At 40.3% G+C, this 19,316-nt stretch overlaps 1 protein-coding gene across 1 annotated transcript in view; it reads left to right on the top strand.

Annotated features, from left to right (window-relative positions):
• The first annotated feature begins 3,792 nt into the window (after positions 1-3,792).
• Positions 3,793-19,316, top strand: part of LOC121299925 (E3 ubiquitin-protein ligase znrf3-like) — a 69,090-nt gene continuing 53,566 nt past the window's right edge. The window contains exon 1 of the mRNA XM_041228164.1: positions 3,793-4,092. Within this exon, the coding sequence (XP_041084098.1) occupies positions 3,862-4,092 (231 nt within the window). The 5' untranslated portion in view covers positions 3,793-3,861. The remainder of the gene's footprint in view (positions 4,093-19,316) is intronic.

The following is a 19,316-nucleotide window of genomic DNA, read 5'->3' as shown; positions in this document are numbered from 1 at the left end:
TGCACAGCTGTACCATGTTACGTTTCCTATCTATGTATCTATTTTATAATGCTTTTTTAAAGCTATGGCAGGGCAACTTCTCAAACTCCATAGAGTTCACACAAACTGTTTTACATTTTCTAAAAATAGAATAAAAAGTTTGTGACTGAAGGGGATCTATTGTCAGTTATACAGCAAGCATTGAGATATCTAGCATCTAAAAACATTTTCACACTCAGGGGTCCTGAGTGAATTATTGAAATACAAATTTTGATGTTCATATGTATATAGAAGGATAGCTGGTATATGTGCAAGAGGATAAGAAAACAAAGAAAAACACTACTGCTACCAAGAAGAAAGGGTTGAGTGAAGACACATCTCTCAGCAAATCTTTCAACAGAGGTCTGATAAAGGTGTCATTAGCTTACATTTTATCAGGATAGAGATAGAAAAGCAAAGGATACAAATGCCCACTTTTCTACAAAAAGAATGGATCATTGGGCTCCTGAATATTAAGTCCCATTGATTTGGAATAACATCTGAACACCTCTCAGCCAGGGAATTCCTCCTGAGAGGCAGGCTGAATCAATCCCTAGCAACGGCTTTGTTTGTGCCAATCCCTGTGGTGTCCTACAACCCCCTGGGGGAGGAGGGTTGTGTTTACTTCTCATCACTAAGTAAAGCAACCATTTTAACTGCATGGCTGACTGAAATGAAGAAATGTTTCTTATTTAGATCAGAATCTGTAATGATATAACAGGGACCCCGACCCCAGTCTTCTAAATGAAACAACATGTACAGTACAGTCATACATGATGCAGAATGCTTCACTTTACTTTATCTCTTTAGTAATTGGGTGCCCTGAAATAGTCATTCTCACATGCTGTAAACAGTGTGCTGTAAATGTTTCAACTCCAATAGCAGGCAATGCAAACCATGTGGAATTGTGTGTGAAGGGACACATGGATCTGATCATGGTCCAGAACGCAATGATATCACTGAAACATGTCCTGCAAATAACTGCCATGCTGCAGGCACAGAATCCCTGCTTGAAATTCTTCGTGCCTTTTCTAAATGTTTTGCTTAACTTAGCTTTCCCAGCAGAAACATATGGGTATTATTTGCAAACTCCTCTACCATTTATTTTTTTAAGACAATGGCATTCTTGAACTAAGTAAGACCAGCTATCATCCTGTCGAAATAGGTGCAGAGTGAATCAAACTGATGCCAATGGGAGTCTCATGGATGCTGCTAAACTTTTCAAAATAGAAAAATAAAATTACAAGAAGTCAAAGTGACACAATGAATATACCCTCCAATACTGCATGTGCAAAGAGTGGTCCTGTTCAGCACAGTATCACAGGGGGTCCAGGAGTCCAGGGGTTCATGGAAAATCCTGCACTATTTAGCATGCATATGAACCTGGGTAAGATTCTAGTAATTAATGGTTGCAGATTAAACAATGAATTGACATCTTGTTTATGATGTGCTGTCCTATTACACATTGTTTGAAGTGTTTGTTTTCTAACACAATCCTCTGTGTTCCTCACAAACAGAGAGGCACTATGATTCAGAACCAGACTGTACCAGGACTAAAGAAAGCACAGCACTCACAGTAAGAGGCACTGCTTGGAACCTAAAGGACACGGGGACACAGGATCTATTTTAATGATTGAAACAGTGGCAGATGTAATAACCCTAAATGTATACACATATTGTGCAGACCTCTTTCCAGTTAGCATACCACTGATAGGAAACCTCTACTATAACCAATAGACTTGTGTGCTGGTCTGAAGAAGTGCACTGTTCAGATCTTTACAACAGCCCCTTCTCACCAGTGCAGCACCGGTATGTGAAGAAACAATGTAACAACTAAGTGTATCACTCTCACAGCAATACTGGGAACTGTGGTGTAGAGCAAAGGGCTGGACTTCATTAAGATATTGTGAGTACTGGTATGTAAAGGAGCCCAAATGATTTATCTGCATGTTGTTAACATGTAATAAAGCTATATTACAATATGTGGTAACGCTGCGGCACTGTATGGTGCTTGCATGTAGTCTCGCTCGTGTAGCTAAGGTACAGGTGTCCAAAATAACAATTGACAATAGTGTGAGACCATATCGTGCAGTTTCTAACATTGGGTTCCCTGCAGAAGGATTGTCCCCATCAGAAAGAAGCAGAAAGAAAACAGAAAGAAGCACGTCACGCGTAACTTTATTACAATATTCTCACGCAGTAACAAAACAATGCAAACACAGCAGTTTAACAGTGCGATTCATTTTAGAGAGCATTGTTTTCTCTTATTGTTTAGAGACACTTGTTTGTTTCCATAGTTAGACATGCAACACAAATTGTGTATTATTTATTTGTTTTCTGTTATTTAAGCATTTTGTTTTATTTTTACCCTTGCTTGTTTAAGTGTAGAAACGGTTCTCTATTACCGACACAATGTATCAAGAGGCGGTGCTACATTTTATGCGTTTAAGATCGAAGACGTGTGCTCCCGTTCATTTACACTGTGCTGTATTTCAGTAAAGCACCGGTATTTAAATCGAGTGCATACAGGAAGCGTGCATCTCACAAAATCTTATCTAGGGCAGCAAGCGTTATTATTATTATTATTATTATTATTATTATTATTATTATTATTATTATTATTATTATTATTATTATTATTCAAACTAGAATATTTTGGCTGCTGCATTCAACAGCGGAAGTTTGTGCTCGTTTCTGACCCTGTTTAACATTTGAAACTCACCTAGAAATTATTTAGTTGGGTTGCATTACCTTATCGGACTGTGAGTTTGAAATACCATTGCGTCTTTATGCGTGCTTTTAGAAATATTCTTAAATACATTGGGGATGCTTTGAAGCTCGTTATCTATCTTGGGGCTGCACATTTAAGCTTTCACGACTGTGACTGTGGTAAAGTGATATCGTTCATTAAAGACGATCTCCCTTGGATATATTTGGCAGAGAGTTAAAAGACTCAAGCGATGCAATGCAAATCTTCGGACAGCGTTTGAAAAGTTTTGCTGGTGAAACTGACTACAGTGTTTTGTAAAGGGATACATTTAAGGTAGATCATATCAAAACAAAAATGCACACAGCTTCCCCTCCCCGAGTTAAATAATAAAACAGTTATTACATATTTAAAAACATTCGTTTCAAATAGCTACATATGATTTAAATAGCGCACCGCTATTATGCTTTGGTATAATTATTTATCAGAATACAAACCCAAAACATGAAATGTATCGCTAGTTATGAAGCTCAACAACGTTAAAAAAAATAATCTATTCCGCTGGAAATAGACATTCAAGATGTAAAATACGTGTATTAAAATATCATGCGTCACAGATCTAATATCTTTCTACCCGCAGATGAACTGAAACTGTACAACCCTCCTTAACAAGGGAATGGCATCTGTGATCTGGGAGTGGCGAGTGAAGGGTCAGGAAGATTAGTGGGTGGGGATAACCCTTTTGGAAAAAAAAAATCACGTGTTTGGAGATCAAAGGAGATCCGCTTTGTAGCGCTGGAAAGAGAGAGAGAGAGAGGGAGAGGAGCGCTGAGCTGAGTAGAGCCCAGAGCTTTGTAACTGACTAGGCTGCAATGGTGAAATAAACATGTTCAGTCCACAGTGATGAGCTCTCTCAAGGCACAACCAACAGACTAACAATCTACAATCCACCAATCAACTTTATTTTTTTTTTTGTGGGAGATTTCCCTTGTAAAATCCAACAACAAGAGCTTTAACCCCCCCCCCCCCCCCCCCCCCCCCCCCCCCCCCCCAAAAAAAAAAAAAAAACAAAAAAAAAAAAAAAAAAAACAACAACTGGAAATTATGTTCCAATCGGCGCGGATCCAGCCGGCAAGATGATGATTTTACCAAGGAGTGGGGTAGATTGCGTAACGGATTCGGTGGTGTTGGTGGTATTCCTCGTGTCTACTTTTTTCGGGACTGCCTTGGCCAAGGATACTGCTTTTGTGGAAGTGGTGCTGTTCGAGTCCAGTCCTAATGGAGATTATACGACTTACACCACTGGTTTGCAAGGACGATTCGCAAAGGCTGGAGCCATTATCAGCGCAGAAGGCGAGATCGTGCAGGTAAGAGAGGAGAGGAGAGGTGAGGAGAGGAGAGGAGAGGAAAGGGGGGGTATATAAAAGTTTGTGTAACTGAGTCTTCTTGCTGTACCTGGTCTGCTTGCTTTGATCGTGCCCTGCAAGAACTTTGCTGGGTCGGAGTTGCAGAAGGATGGTTTATGTGATCACAAGATGGCTCCTATATAGAAGTAGTAGTGAGCAGTTGAGTGCATTTAAATCCACTGTAAAACACGCTCGTTGAAACTTTCTGTTTGCTTGTATTGCAAGTAGAGTTGGCCGCATCTTAGTTTGTTTTGTTGAAGTTTGCCATGAAACCTCTGAGATGTCTTGGGTCAGGTCCTGGGAGGCCAAATGTGTGAATGAAAGAGTCAGGAGCGGGAGTCTTCTTTTAACTTTGAAACTTGTATTGTTATTGTACATAATAAGTTGGAAGACTGGTTTTAATTTCATTTGAAGTTGATCGCAGCCAGAAGGTTGTCTAGTTTACTAAGAACTCCGTCACATACCGCAGGTAGAGTTGTATTTTGTGGTGCGCAAAGATAAAAAAAAAAAAAAGATCGCTGAATTAAAAATCCGTGTTAGCGGTCATGTGCCATTGTTTAGAAACGTCTTCAATACTTTGACTGACAGGCTGACACTGACAGACACGTCCTCAACCAGGAGTAAAACCAGCGATTACTGTATATCTGCACTGCATCCTATTCTCATGTAAAGTTTCACATGCAGTTTGTTTTAGGTGACAATCACTTTTCAAATGTATATCGCTATAATCAGATTGTTTTCTAAGCACTTTGATAAGCATCTTAGTGCATTTAAAGCGGCCGCCTTGTTGTGCCTTCAAAGGGTTTGAATAAATCCGGTTTGTCTAGAAGAGTTACAAAGTAATCCTAATTCAAACATCAAAGCGAAAGAGAGTTTTTTGTTTTTTTTAAGAACCTTTTCTTTTAACTCCGTCGCTTTGCGTTGCTTTTGTGCCGGGTGTGACATGTACTTTAGTTTATAGCACCCTCACCCCCGCCCCTGATAAATGCACGTTGTGATAACATAGGAAACGCTACAATATTGCGGTTGAATCTGGGGAAAGAGGGAATGTAATGGGGGGGGGGGGAATCTGTGCGTCTGGCATCATTAAAAGGAGCGACGAGAGGAGAATTCGTTCACAAAAGCATTTGTCTTCAAGATAAAAGTTGAATTGTTAGCTAGCAAACGTGTACTGCATGAAGTGGGGGAGCTTAGTTAGGGGTTGAGGATTTTCAAGGTCAGCTTGTTATTTTAACATCAGAAAGCCGGTTTATATGTGATCTGTTGAAATAATCTTTTCGGTTTGTCTCTGATCAGGAGTTAGTGTTTGAAGTTAGCATTCAGAGATATCAGCCCTTCTCGGCTCACACAGCCGCTTTCTAACGCTCTGTTCTGACCGCCCTACACCGAACACTTGTCTTTTAATGCTGCCTTTTTGTTTGTCGGCTTCCTTAATCAGGGACACAGGGAATTTTCTTTTAAAAGAAAAAATAATAATTCTGAGGGGTGCTCATAACATTTGGTTTTCTGTGCTTTTTCTGCATGTCATGTCAATCCATTCTTGTGAAAATGACTTAAAGTTACTCTGCAATTTAGGAGACAGACAAAAAATAAAATCCATATTAGATGTCGTTTTAAAATAGCCTTTGTCACACTGTTAACAATATATTTATGTGTTGGGTTTTTATTTATTACTCTACAAAAAAAAAAAAAAAAAAAAACGCACAAAGTATAATTGACATTTAAAATATGGTGCAAGAACACTGTTTCTTATCAAGTTCACAACAGTGAATTTACCATATATTCGGATACATTGTGAAAAGTGTTGAATTTAAATCAAGGGAAGTAATGTTAAAACTGTACAATGCACTTGTAAGACCTCATCTTGAATATTGTGTGCAGTTCTGGTCACCTCGCTATAAAAAAGATATTGCTGCTCTAGAAAGAGTGCAAAGAAGAGCGACCAGAATTATTCCGGGCTTAAAAGGCATGTCATATGCAGACAGGCTAAAAGAATTGAATCTGTTCAGTCTTGAACAAAGAAGACTACGTGGCAACCTAATTCAAGCATTCAAAATTCTAAAAGGTATTGACAGTGTCGACGCAAGGGACTTTTTCAGCCTGAAAAAAGAAACAAGGACCAGGGGTCACAAATGGAGTTTAGAAAAAGGGGCATTCAGAACAGAAAATAGGAGACACTTTTTTACACAGAGAATTGTGAGGGTCTGGAATCAACTCCCCAGTAATGTTGTTGAAGCTGACACCCTGGGATCCTTCAAGAAGCTGCTTGATGAGATTTTGGGATCAATAAGCTACTAACAACCAAACGAGCAAGATGGGCCGAATGGCCTCCTCTCGTTTGTAAACTTTCTTATGTTCTTATGTTCTTATATGAACAACAGTAACACAGCTGAAAAATAGGGACATGGTTGTTATTGTAATAGCTTTCTCAGTTTTAACACTCGGCTATCATTGTGCCAGTAAAATGTTAAATAGTTAAAAGTCCCTGTTACAAATGCTCTTATTTTTTTGATTGAGCAGTTATGTGTTAGAAAAGAAGGTCCAGGGTCTTCCTTATGGGACCATATTATCCCTTGTGGGCTTTCTCTGGTCCACATACTTCTCTTTCTTATAAAAGGGTTCTGGTAAGTTGAAGGAAGCATGTGGTTCGATGCCCAGGAACCATTGTTTATAATGTATTCATAGATAACTGTTGTGGTAAACCATGCATATAGCTTCTGTTTATGGGTTTGGGTAAAACAAGCAGAAGTTCTGGAAAACACTTGCAGGCTTGAAGCACATGGAAGACCTTGTATCGTCCTTTCCTTCTCTGAGTGTGTACCCAGCCTGGCATGTTCCTTTCATAGTGCTGGAACTCTTCACTGCCAGGACCAGGTGAAACGAGCCTAGCAAGAGTGCTTCTCGGAGTGTGTACCCAGCCTGGCATGTTCCTTTCATAGTGCTGGAACTCTTCACTGCCAGGGCCAGGTGAAACGAGCCTAGCAAGAGTGCTTCTCGGAGTGTGTACCCAGCCTGGCATGTTCCTTTCATAGTGCTGGAACTCTTCACTGCCAGGGCCAGGTGAAACGAGCCTAGCAAGAGTGCTTCTCGGAGTGTGTACCCAGCCTGGCATGTTCCTTTCATAGTGCTGGAACTCTTCACTGCCAGGGCCAGGTGAAACGAGCCTAGCAAGAGTGCTTCTCGGAGTGTGTACCCAGCCTGGCATGTTCCTTTCATAGTGCTGGAACTCTTCACTGCCAGGGCCAGGTGAAACGAGCCTAGCAAGAGTGCTTCTCGGAGTGTGTACCCAGCCTGGCATGTTCCTTTCATATTGCTGGAACTCTTCACTGCCAGGGCCAGGTGAAACGAGCCTAGCAAGAGTGCTTCTCGGAGTGTGTACCCAGCCTGGCATGTTCCTTTCATAGTGCTGGAACTCTTCACTGCCAGGACCAGGTGAAACAAGCCTAGCAAGAGTGCCTGAGAGTTCTCAATACATTACCATGGTAGAAGAGGTGGAAAGAAAGTCAAGCATATGTGAAAATGTCAAAGTTTGGTATTTACTGCTGATCTGGACAAAAGTCCACTGAAGCAATGCAAAGCAACTTCTATATATGTTGTTGTGATCAGAGTCATTTTACCATCAAGAGGACTGGGGTACTGCAGGTGATACAAACCAATCTGTTGAACAATGAATCATCAGCACACAGCCTGGTTTGCTGCTGTTGTATACTCTAGCCAGTGCTCCTGAAGACATCTTCAAAATAAAATGTGATTTACATTTTGAAGAATAAAAAAACATTTGTTTGTTTCTTGTTACATGATTTCCGTTTTCATTTTGTGAACTCGCAAGCTATTAGGTTTTCTATTTCTGCTGCTTAACATTACAGTCCTTGGCTGCCGAACGATATTCGTATCTTGTGTACTGAAAAAATATTTACAGTATTTGGGATTGCAGTTTGAACGAGGAGAACAGCTTTGATCCTGGGAGGACTGGTTCATAAAATAATCTGAAAGCAGATTTGGCCTGAAATCCTGCTAACTTGAAATCAATCAGTAGATTTATTTGTATTCTTTTACCTGCATCCAGACAGCTTTCATAGAATCTGGTATCAAGCCTGGCGTAGTTCCCTGGAAAAGGGAAGAACGAACTTTAATTTGACCCCCCCTTTCCCCTTTTGCACACGTGTGAAAACTGAAGAGGGAAGCGGAGCCAAAATAAATAAATTAACTTCATTTTCAACTCCCTTTACATTACATGAAAGCGCAATGACTTATTTTGGCAAGTACACAAGTCTTCACTTTTTTTTTTTTTTTTTTTTTTTTGGCAAATCCTCTAATTGATTCTAACTGTGCTTCATAAATGACTGGGGGTATCTATTTTCTTTTAACATCACTGATGTACTTCACTGCTGTTTGCTTCAGATACACATCTCATTCCTCCCAGCACTTGTACTCAAAGTCAAAAAAACTTCAGGTGTGGTGAGTTGTGTGAAATCCTATCCTGACCCAACTCCCCAGTACAGAGATGCCATGTGGCACAGCAGGTCCTTGGTGCATCTGTGCAGTTTCTTTTCTTTTCTGCAGTAGTTCATGTGGGTGAGGGGATCAGTGACTTCTTCTCTACTCATTCACACATTTCAAAACAAAGTTTCCTTCTTGAAAGTCCTGTTTCATTGATGGACTTCAGAGAACACCTGACCAGCTGTGTGAAATCCCCCCCATGAGCTTTTGGACCTTTCCTGATTGCTTTAGGTATCATTTTATTCAAAAGCTGATGCTTGGCCCCCCTAGTAATAAAATATTATATTAAACACCAGCAAAGTGCTGAGCTAGTTAGTGTTCTCAAACAGCTGTTTGGAGTCTTTAGGGCATTATAAACTATTGCAGTGTCTGCTGCCCAAACAACCCTTATTCCAGCAGCACTTGCTTCTAACATTAATTTTTTCTTCAGTGAATTGTATTTGGTGATTGCTAAGCCAATAATGTAACTGATGCTCCCCTTTTGAAATGAAAATGACTCTGCAGATTACAAGAAATTGATTAGCATCGCCATGTGAAAATATGAATAGTAAATTGGTACGCTAATCCCTGCGTTGCTGTCCCCATACCCTACCTAGCAAACTGGGGATGCTGCTAATCCATTTGATATGAGGGATCCATTTATTTACATTTGAATGATTGTGTAAGAACTCTGTTTCTTAATTAAGTCCCTGAGATGCACTTTATAATGTTTCATTTGCAAAGTGATTTTCCACCATAGCACACAATGAAACAAAGAACAGCTTCTAAAGTTGTTTGTAATCATTTTCACAGGTGATGGAGCCAGTGGTGTGGAAAGTTATAGTATTACCTGGCTTCTCAAGAACGAGAAGACCCAGTGTGCTTCGAGTCAAGCTTGTTAGAAACAGGGCTTGTGCTGCTATGATGAACACCTGTGAGTGAAAGTGTGAGAATCAGTACTTTCTAGGTGTTGCTACAATCATTAGCGATTAGGAAGAGTGGGAACAATGGCATGTTAATCACCTGCCAGCTGCTCGTTTTAACAGGAAAGCTGTCAAAGTGGGAAAGTGACAGCTTGAGTCGGCCTGTTTGTGAAGTTCAAAAAACTGGGGAAAGCATTCTGTTATGAGACAAGATTTTTCTTACAATTGAGAAAGATCAAGACAGTGACTGAAAACCTGAATGTTTTTCCTTTTCTCGTTTACCATTGAAGTAACCACAAGTTCCTAAAAAAAGAATTTTTACTGTAGCTTATGCCTCTTTCCAAGCATTTACCTGTAAATTTAGCTGCAAACATGACTCCTTTTAACAGAAGAGCTCAGCCACTCTGTTTTCTGTCTCATCTGACTAATAGCTCTTATTAAAAGGAACGCGATCGATGGCTTCTCTTTTCGTTTTTTCCTGGAAGAGCCGTATGTTGGTGCTGGAAGCATTACAGGCTACTTTCAAAAGGTGTGACAGTGTTGTTCATTTAACAGCACCACTCCTTTTATATATTTATATATCTCTCTCTGTATCTGAAGTGAAGGGGCTCTCCTCATGTACATGTGAACCCAGATGAGCTCCCCTTCTCCTTGGACTTGCATTGATTTATTGTCAAACCAGATTCCAATAGTATGTGCTCATCCTGTGGGCTGGAAACACTTCCTATAGGTCACAGCCACAATGTTTCTCAAGGAGGAGTCATGTCGGGTCAATTGATTTTAGGAGACCTTCGTTACACCTTGATGGATCACATTTCCTTTCGGTTGAAAATTCTCAAGAATGGCTGAACCATTATCAAGCTGTGTCCACTAACATAAAACAAACACAAACAGGTTTTAAATACAAGTTTAACTAGCTGCACAGTATAGAAGCGATGCAGAGCTCTAGCCATGTTATTGTGTAGTGATAGGCTATTTAATACACACAGATATACATAGAGCTGGTACTGTGCAGTCTATACTGTCTGTCATGTCTCTTGCTGGTTCAAATCAGACAATGTTCCAGAGGAAACATGTTTTTAAACTGTCCAATGTGCACTTTGTCCTCCTTGATGGTCAGCAGCTATTTTGAATGTCAGAAACAAGGTGCAAACCTCATTGATTGTTTCAGAGTTTAAATGAATTAATCAAACATAAAGTTACAAATAAATGACTAAGAAGCCAACCTTGCATTTCTTTTCATCCTTTCTCTTTTTAACTTTGTGCCATAACTTGAAGTATGCGTGTGTACCTAACGTTGAAGAACAAACGGTATTGTTGTTTAGAGTTAGGTGCAGCACTTTGAATGAATCACTCTGCTGTGTTTCAGGGTCTGCTGTGTTTTTTTGCAGTATATGGTAGAATTCTTCAAGTAAAAGGAATTACTCTCATACTTCATTGGTCATTCTTTTTAAAGTAATGGACAATACATGCACCTATTCTGATATACTGTACGAAAAGACAAGAAAAAAGACTACTTGAATTGGCAGAAAATATGCATTTTGACCTCATACTATACATAGCTTGTCAATTTCCAGTGATAGTAATATACGTATAATAGTTAAATATATATATATATTCATATATATATATATATATATATATATATATATATATATATATATATATATATATATATATATATATATGTATGTATGTATGTATGTATGTATGTATATGTATGTATGTATGTATGTATATATGTATGTATGTATATGTATGTATGTATGTATATATATATATATATATATATATATATATATATATATATATATATATATATATATATAAATGAACTGCAGGTAATAAAAATGAGTTTCCTTCAATGAATCCCAGTGCATGTTTTCTCCAGTTGTGCTCTGTGGAAGGGGTTAAGTCTGCTTTAAAGGCAGCTGGCCAGTTTACTCCTCTTCTTTACACCCATCGCCATGCTTTACAGAAATACTCCTCTTTTGAAGTGTTCAGCAGCACTGCGGCTGGAACCAAAACACGGAGAGCTGAGGATTGCGGAGCATTGCGGAACTGGTCCTTTCTGGTTGTTATGGCTGTGCGGAGTGGCTCCTCTGCTTCGGGAAATCAAAGAAACAGCCGTTGTATGTTGTTGTTTAATCATAGTGCATTGATGTCAAGGTTTTAATGACTTGAAGAGAGGAATACTGTAGCGGTTAACCAGAAGCTACCTGAAATTCTTGCTTCTTATTTATTTCTTAGCAGACACCCTTATCCAGGGTGACTTGCAGTTGTTACAATATCACAGCACAGATAAGAGCAGTTACAAAGTACAGTAAAAATCAGTAGAAAATAAAATATTACGAAAATAACATATGTATCGACAATATACATTGAAGTATCAAGTGTTCTGTCTTCTGAGATCAATCAGCTTCTAAGAACTGGATGAGCTTAGCTGGGCCGAATAGAAAATGGTCTTCTTATGTTATTGTTATTATTGAAGTGGTTTATGAGCAGCGTTGAGGGGAGGGGACTGTGCTGCTTGCAGAACAGTTCCACACAGCCCACAGAGTCTCTAATATGTTCTGCATTGATTCATTCCTTCATCGTGGTTAATTACAGAAAGTTCTGGCATAACTCTGCTTTCCAGTCGTAGGGGCAGGGGAAGGCATGCATTGGTGTCAGTCTGGAATGTGCTGAATAACGGCACCTGCTTGTTGTTGCTGTGATGAGCAGAGTGAGGGTGAAACTAGGTGAGGCTCAACCAGGGAGGGGGCTCTGGATAACACAAGCTGGATTGGAGCCTGCTGGGTTATCTGACTATCCAGTTAGGAAGCTCTGTAAGTTCACGTGTACATTTTATGTGCAGTATACATACACAACCATCAGAAATAGATATTATTTCAAGCCCAACTGAAAAGCACAGGGGCCGGCTGACTGAGGTTTTCATTACCTGTCCGTTTCCAAGTCTTTCTGAGAGCTTCTTCCTAAAGGAGGCTGCAGGTTATCCTGAAGTTGCAGGATGATAAATTGCAGTATCCTTCTACTTTGCGCTTAATTCTCTCGTGATGACATAGAAATGAACAGCAGCTTCCAACACATTCGTATGCATCAGTCGTCAGTTAGGAAAATGAGATCCTTTTCCTTCAGGCACTATAGTCTCCTCCTCTGTATTCCCAATGAACCAATCTCTCAATAGGTGGCTTGCATTAATCAAGAGGTGCCAGTCAGTGTTTCTGAGCGCAGTGTAAGCTCTGTGCTTTACATAAAGCTGCTGCGGACGGGAAACATTAACATTATATTGAGACTGGTATTTCTCATCATTTAAATTTTCAGTGCAATTTCTCAGTCAAGGAAGCATAATAATTATATGCTTTGGCAATACACACCTTGCTGATTAATTCAGATGCGACCAATATACTTTTCCATGAGACAAGAAATTGTTGTGATCTTTGCAACAGTATCCAGATATACAGGTTCAGGAGCTCAGGACCTGCAGTATTTAATACTGAGAGGATCATTGCTTTGGGTGGTGTTACAATAATAATAATACATTCAGTAAAAAGGTATGTGTTATTAGTGCTGTATCGTCAGTTTAGGAAACAGTAATGCCAATGATTTGTTACAATGCAACATGCCAGTAAGTGGGTTAGGACTCTAACCAAACTTCAGTAAATTCTTTTTTTTTTTTCTGCCTCTGGACATATGCAGCCAGTGAGTAGAACACATTGCTGACCCTTGTTAATGTTGCGATGTTTCAAGTTAATGCCTGGGAGTTCTTCACATGTGTTCTCTGTGCCCCACAGTGCTGAAACTGCAGCCAAGCGGGTGAGGATTTGAACTGGATTTTTGTTTTTGTTTGAGTCAATCACATATTTATTATATCAAGCGTCCCCTTCTCCTTTAATCCCGAGCCGCAGCATTATTCCAGTTTTAAACGCGCTGGCAGGTATGGGCCAGGCATGAATGGGTGCAGGAATCCTGCCGCAGGGCGCCTCCCCAATGTACACAATCACTAGATATTATCACCTGGCCCTGAGGCTCCACAATGCAGAGATCAAAGGAAAAGCACAGCCAGCGAGGCTCTTCAAAGTAACATTTGAGCACTGCATGATTGATGCAGAATGCTCCAAACTGCTGATGATGTAATCATATCCTTCAAGAAAAACACAGCTTAGACAAAGGCTGCTGGTGTGCATTGAGTAAGTGGAGAAAGCCTTTTTAAACTATTGCTTCTTGTGCCTCTTTTTGTGTGTATGGGGAGGTTGCATTTGTGTCTGCTTTTACAAATAGGGTAATAGCAGTGGGCGTCGCCAAAGTATACACAGGTGAAGAAAGTTGACTGCCTCCTGTATAACGTTTATACAGGCTTCTTGTTTGCACTGTAGCTCTGCTGAATGCAGGTACAGGACTCAGATAAGCACTGCTCTGTACCGGCGCTTTTATTTATCCAATGTGTATCGGTGTGCATACACACTTAGCAATACAAGAACTAAACAAAATGTACCATTTCTATAAATGCCTGAACTGCCGACCTACTCTAGAGCATAGGATCCCCGAAAGCCTGCTTCGGCAAGGCTAAGCTTCGTATAAGGATTCATATTGTTTATCAAATGCCTCTTTATACTCTCGCAGGCTCCAGGCTGCCTCTGCATTAGTTTCAGTCTCTGTGAATGACGCCCGAGTGGCAGCTTGTCTGTATTTGAGTGCAACAAGGATGTAAAACTTGTGCTAAGAAGCTCATGCCAAATAAATCATTGTTTTCTGTTCTTCCTTACCAATAGCTGCTTGTGTCTAATGTTTTACAGAAGCACTGTATAGTGTTTGGTGCTGATATTGAAGTCTTGACATTTTCAGGTTAGTTTTAAATTATGCTTTTTCAAGCATTTGATATTCTGACCTTTATGTTCAGTGCCAGAAGTTTAGCTGTCCATATGAGTCCATATGGATTACTGTTGTGTATGCCAGGTTGACTAAGGCACAGTGAGTCGGGAATATAATGAGGAATCTGGACTATTCTTTAGAGAACGAGGAATCTGGATTTCTCTCTAGAGATTGAGGAATCTGGATTAATCTCTAGAGAATGAGGAATCTAGCTTGCCTCTGTGTGCTATGACTATAAATGTGACATGAGGATAGTTGTGACATTTTCTTACCTGGATGCCTTCTTCTCATCCCAGATGTAAATGCCAGTGCCACCCGCCTTTCTTCCTTGGCAGAACTGTTATTGAGGCCATTTGGAAGAGCTGTGCACTAGAGTGCAAAACGAAAAGGCAATCCGCAGAATTGTAAAGTCTGGCAGTGTTTGTGGAAAGCGGCAGTATTATACTGTAATCAGCGTGGTGTTGACTGTATTTAACGTTGTGCCCTCGAGCTTTCCACATGTAGCTCACACAGTTTTGAATATACATTTAAGAACAATGCTTTGGAGGGATCCTCTGATCCAGGAGTTAAAGGGCACATGAGGATCTTTTTTATTTTATTGTGTTACATGTTCCCTTGTGTTACATCATCTTCCTGCTCACATGCAACTGAGATGGATTTACCAGTGAGCAGGAGGAGGATGGGAAACGTAACTCTGTGAGGTCCATGCGGGTACATGGGAAGCCATCTTGAGGCAGGGAATGTAATTTTTAAAAGTTTAAAAAAGTGGTCAAAATGTAAAAAAATTAAAATAAAACAATACACACATCTTACGAAAACAGTTGTAGCAACACATGGGAACATGTAACACAATCAAATAAAAATGTCCTGATGTGCTTGTTTGTTTTCTGGAACCCTGCATAAAGCTAGGAGGGATGAATCCGCCCGGTGTGTGCAACACACCACGAGTAATCCTTGATAGATCTCGTTTCTAATAGCCAGCATGCAGATGAAACAGATATAATAAGCACGGAGAGAGACTTCTGCTCAGCTCAGTGGCTGGTAGTATTATTATATTTGATTCGAAGGAACAATCAGACAGGTCAAATCCCTGCAGAGTTCTGTTATCCCTGAGCATGAGCTTCGGATTACAAAGGTGTGAAATTGGGTGATCAGGTGGCCTGAACCGACTTGAATGAAATTGTCATCCTGTATGTCGCTGTAGCCTAATAATGTGACCGTGTTTGTTAAAAATTGGATATCTTTGTAAGCTGGTGGAAATGAGTTGGCTGTTCATGTTTCTGCTCAAGTTATTAAGTACATCAGTGAGGATCAGTGGCATTTTAATGTAGAAAATAGTGCTTTTACTACTTTAGTGTCTGTCTTTCTGTAGTTTAGAAGTAGACATGTCACTGCTGTACATACTGTCTTCCTGCTGGTGCTTGTTTGTGTTCATGTTTCATTGGAAAGCATTTTGTTTTTGGAAGTCTTGTTATACAAGTGCCTCAGGTGGGTGTGCTTCTTTTTTTCAGGTCTCCTCTCACCTCATAGTAAATCTGTTTGAATTCTGATGTTTGTATTTTAAATGCTGGGTCTGGGTTGGGGATTGGTCTTCAAGTCATCTCAGCCTCTGCTCAAGCAGTAGATCCTGTGCATCTGTTAACTGATAACATCTTCAGTAGCTACAGCAAGTCTTTACAATATGTGTTAGTGCCAAAGCTCAGCAGAAAGAGGGTGGGTGGGAAAGTCCCTCTTGGACGATATAAAATTGGCTTTAGGTATGGTTTTCCTTTGAAGAAAGCTGTCGTCTACCAAGTTTTGTATAAGGGCCAATCCACAGCTAATTGGAGGTCAGTTTGAGTTGATGCTCTGCAGTGCTCCGCTGCTGGCAGTGCTGCTTGAGGCATGTTCTGTGTCCAAATTCTACTTTACCCAGAAGGGACACGTTTGCTGACCAGGTGGCAGAGAGCCTGCTTCAGTGTTAGCTATGGATCCAGTCATGAATTCACTCATCAGGACCCCAAAAACAGTGCAGTCTGATCTCTGTGCAATAACTATGTGCCCCCAGAAAGCTTAAACTGGGGCGCTTGGCGCCACAGGGAGACACTGTGCAATAACTGTGCAATAATTATGGGTATATATCACTGCATCATGATAATTATGGGTATATATCACTGCATCATGATAATTATGGGTATATAACACTGCATCATTTGGTTGCAATGCATATGTATAGATAAAGCTGCATAGTTACAAGCTTATACAAAATGGCATGTAAATCTTGAAAACATGCAGTTATCAGTCGTGAAGAGCTTTTATTGTAGTGATAAGCACCTGCGGCATATAGCTCAGTCTATCATATAAATGCTGACACTTTTTTTTTTTTGTTCATATGCTTTTCTCTTCCAGTCTGCTGGATAGCATAGTTTTGCTTTTCCGCTCAAACCTTTTAAGCTTGATCCCTTGGAGGGAGCAAACCCCTTGTCTCCCCCTGAGCAGCAGCATTAAGAATGGCTGTCTGGCAAGCTGTGTTCCTCTATCAGTTTGTATTTCCTCTTATCTGCACTTCCTTTATTGGAGCCCTGCACACATGCCTTGAGCCCTGAGACTGATGCTATCACGGGCAGAGTATTTGCAACAGAGCACGCAGTCTTTGGCACATCAAAGGGTCCTGTCCTCGCCCAGTATTGCAAAGCAAAGAGGGACGCCAACTGCAGCCCAGTGCGCTGCCTGCGTTCTGCATGATCGGAGGCAACAGACTCGGGATTGGCGTGGTGTGGGAGGAAAAACAAAGGCTGCCCCCCCACCCCCACTTATAAAAAAAGTGAAGGGAATAGGCAAGGGGTGCAGTGAAGTAAAGATGTGAGATAAGCACAGACTGAGAGACATGGAATGAGTACAAAAGCCAGAGTGATATGTCCTGCACATATATGATTGGAGGGATGCTTTGGATAGCTTGGTATACACTCCTCTTTGTCCTGGGCAGTCTGAACTGAAGGTCCAGTTTGTTGAGGGGGGGGGGGTGGTGGTGGGAGTAGAGTTGACTGGGACTGCCTTGAAATGTATTTAGAAATAGCAGGGAGCTGAGGGGGTGGTTTGTGGGGATTCCTCTACACGGATTTGTTGGGATCCCTGCCAGTCGAGTGCTTTTTGTAAAGAAAGTTTCTTTAGTGCAGCAAGGCAATAAAAAGTTAGCCTTTTGTTCCCCCAGAGCTAGCATTACATACACTATGTGCAGACTGTTGGGTGGAGTGTATGTGTGGCAGCAGGACATATTTTCTGCTATACCTCACATGCTTTAAATATTTAAACCTTTTCTTCTGCTTATATTCTAGGGGCTGTTGAGCTACTTCAAAACCCTTTCTAGAATTCATTGTGTTTGCATACATTTTTCTTACTCTGAATTTTAGGTCATCTTTCTTCTTCCTAACATACAATGCTGTTTAATATAGAGACCTGTCTAAAATGCGATTAAAATGCACACTGGCCTTTTTTTTTCCTCTCTCCACGACTGAAAATGAAGTGGCGCTGCTAATATTCGACATTCTTGCAGGGTTTTCTAAGCCAGCTTGTTAAAATGTTTAGCACCTGGTAATTATGAAAGCATCTCGAATTTCTGAGCTGCAGGTTAATGAAAGTGTTTAGGTTGCTTACCAAAATGTTTTTCTCCTCATTACATGCAAATGGATTGTGCAAGTGTTTTGAAGTTCATTTGTCTGGTTGATATGCAAATGACTATGCAAATGCAGGCGTGTCTTCTCTTGTTATTGCGAGCTAATTGATTTGAAGTCAATATTCTTTAACGTGTGTTTTAATAATTGTCCCTGGTTTTTGTTTGGTTTGTTGAAGGGTGAAAGCAGTAAGCGAGCCCTGAGATTAAACAAAAATCTTTCCTTTAGTTCTGCAGGTGGTGAAACATTTCTCTGGCAGCATGTCGAGTGGTTCTCTATGGATTCTTCAGCTCTGTATAGATCATCTATCTGGGGTGTTACCCTTTACTGTTGAGTCACTCCAGGTTTCAGTGCTGTCTCAATAAGACACATCTGAGATTGTAAGCCATAAAGGGTGTCTAATTGAGTATATGGAAAAACCTGGAAGGTCTCAAACTTCTCTGTGTTTTTGTTTTGTGCCAGAGCCTACGAGAATGTTTACTAACTGGCATGGCCATTGACTCTCATCTTATCAACAGTCCTTTCTTAATTTCACCTCTTACGATTCACTCCGTAGTGAAGTAGCTAACACCGTACCTTATAAAGTGATTCACTTCCTAAAGACCTACACGTTGTCAGCAGCACAGAACCTTCCTTGTTACACCAGCTCTCAGACTAGTGGGCAAAGGGGCTTCTATCGAAAGAACAAATCTGTCCTTTATAGAGTACTATACACGCTAATGGAATTATTTCCAGACCAATTAAAATTTCTGTCTGTACACTACCATTCATCCATTAGTTTTGTTTGCTTAGGATCTCCAGGGTGCCATGAGGGTATTTATTAATTAGTCTTGTGTCAAATTTCATGGCAAAAATACTGAATTCTGAAAGATTTTATTAGTGGTCGTGGAAATTAAGTGTGTGTTTGGTAAAAGGTAACCTTGTTCTGTCAGCTCCCAGAAATGCTATAGTTTTATAGGTCACTACATTGACTAAAGGTTTGTGGTGTGGAGTGCTGAATAACTGATGACTGGAATACCAGCAGTCCACCTGTTGCTGCAATCCCACCTGCAAGAAGTAACACAAGATAATAAAGCTGTATCGAACCCAAGCTTTTAGTCCTGTTCTGCAGACTTGTCCTTGAAATCTGATTGAGCTTCTGCTGACAGCAATAGATAGTGAATTAAACCCCAAATTCAAGGAAGCGAAGCACAGTAAACAGTACCGTATCAGAAAACAAGAACACTGAAGCTTAGGACGGTCGGAATTTAAAATCACTTTC

Source organism: Polyodon spathula, chromosome 25, assembly GCF_017654505.1.
Source record: "Polyodon spathula isolate WHYD16114869_AA chromosome 25, ASM1765450v1, whole genome shotgun sequence".
NCBI lineage: Eukaryota > Metazoa > Chordata > Actinopteri > Acipenseriformes > Polyodontidae > Polyodon > Polyodon spathula.
The sequence above is the reverse complement of the archived record's forward strand: the minus strand, read 5'-3'. Positions and strand labels throughout refer to the sequence as shown.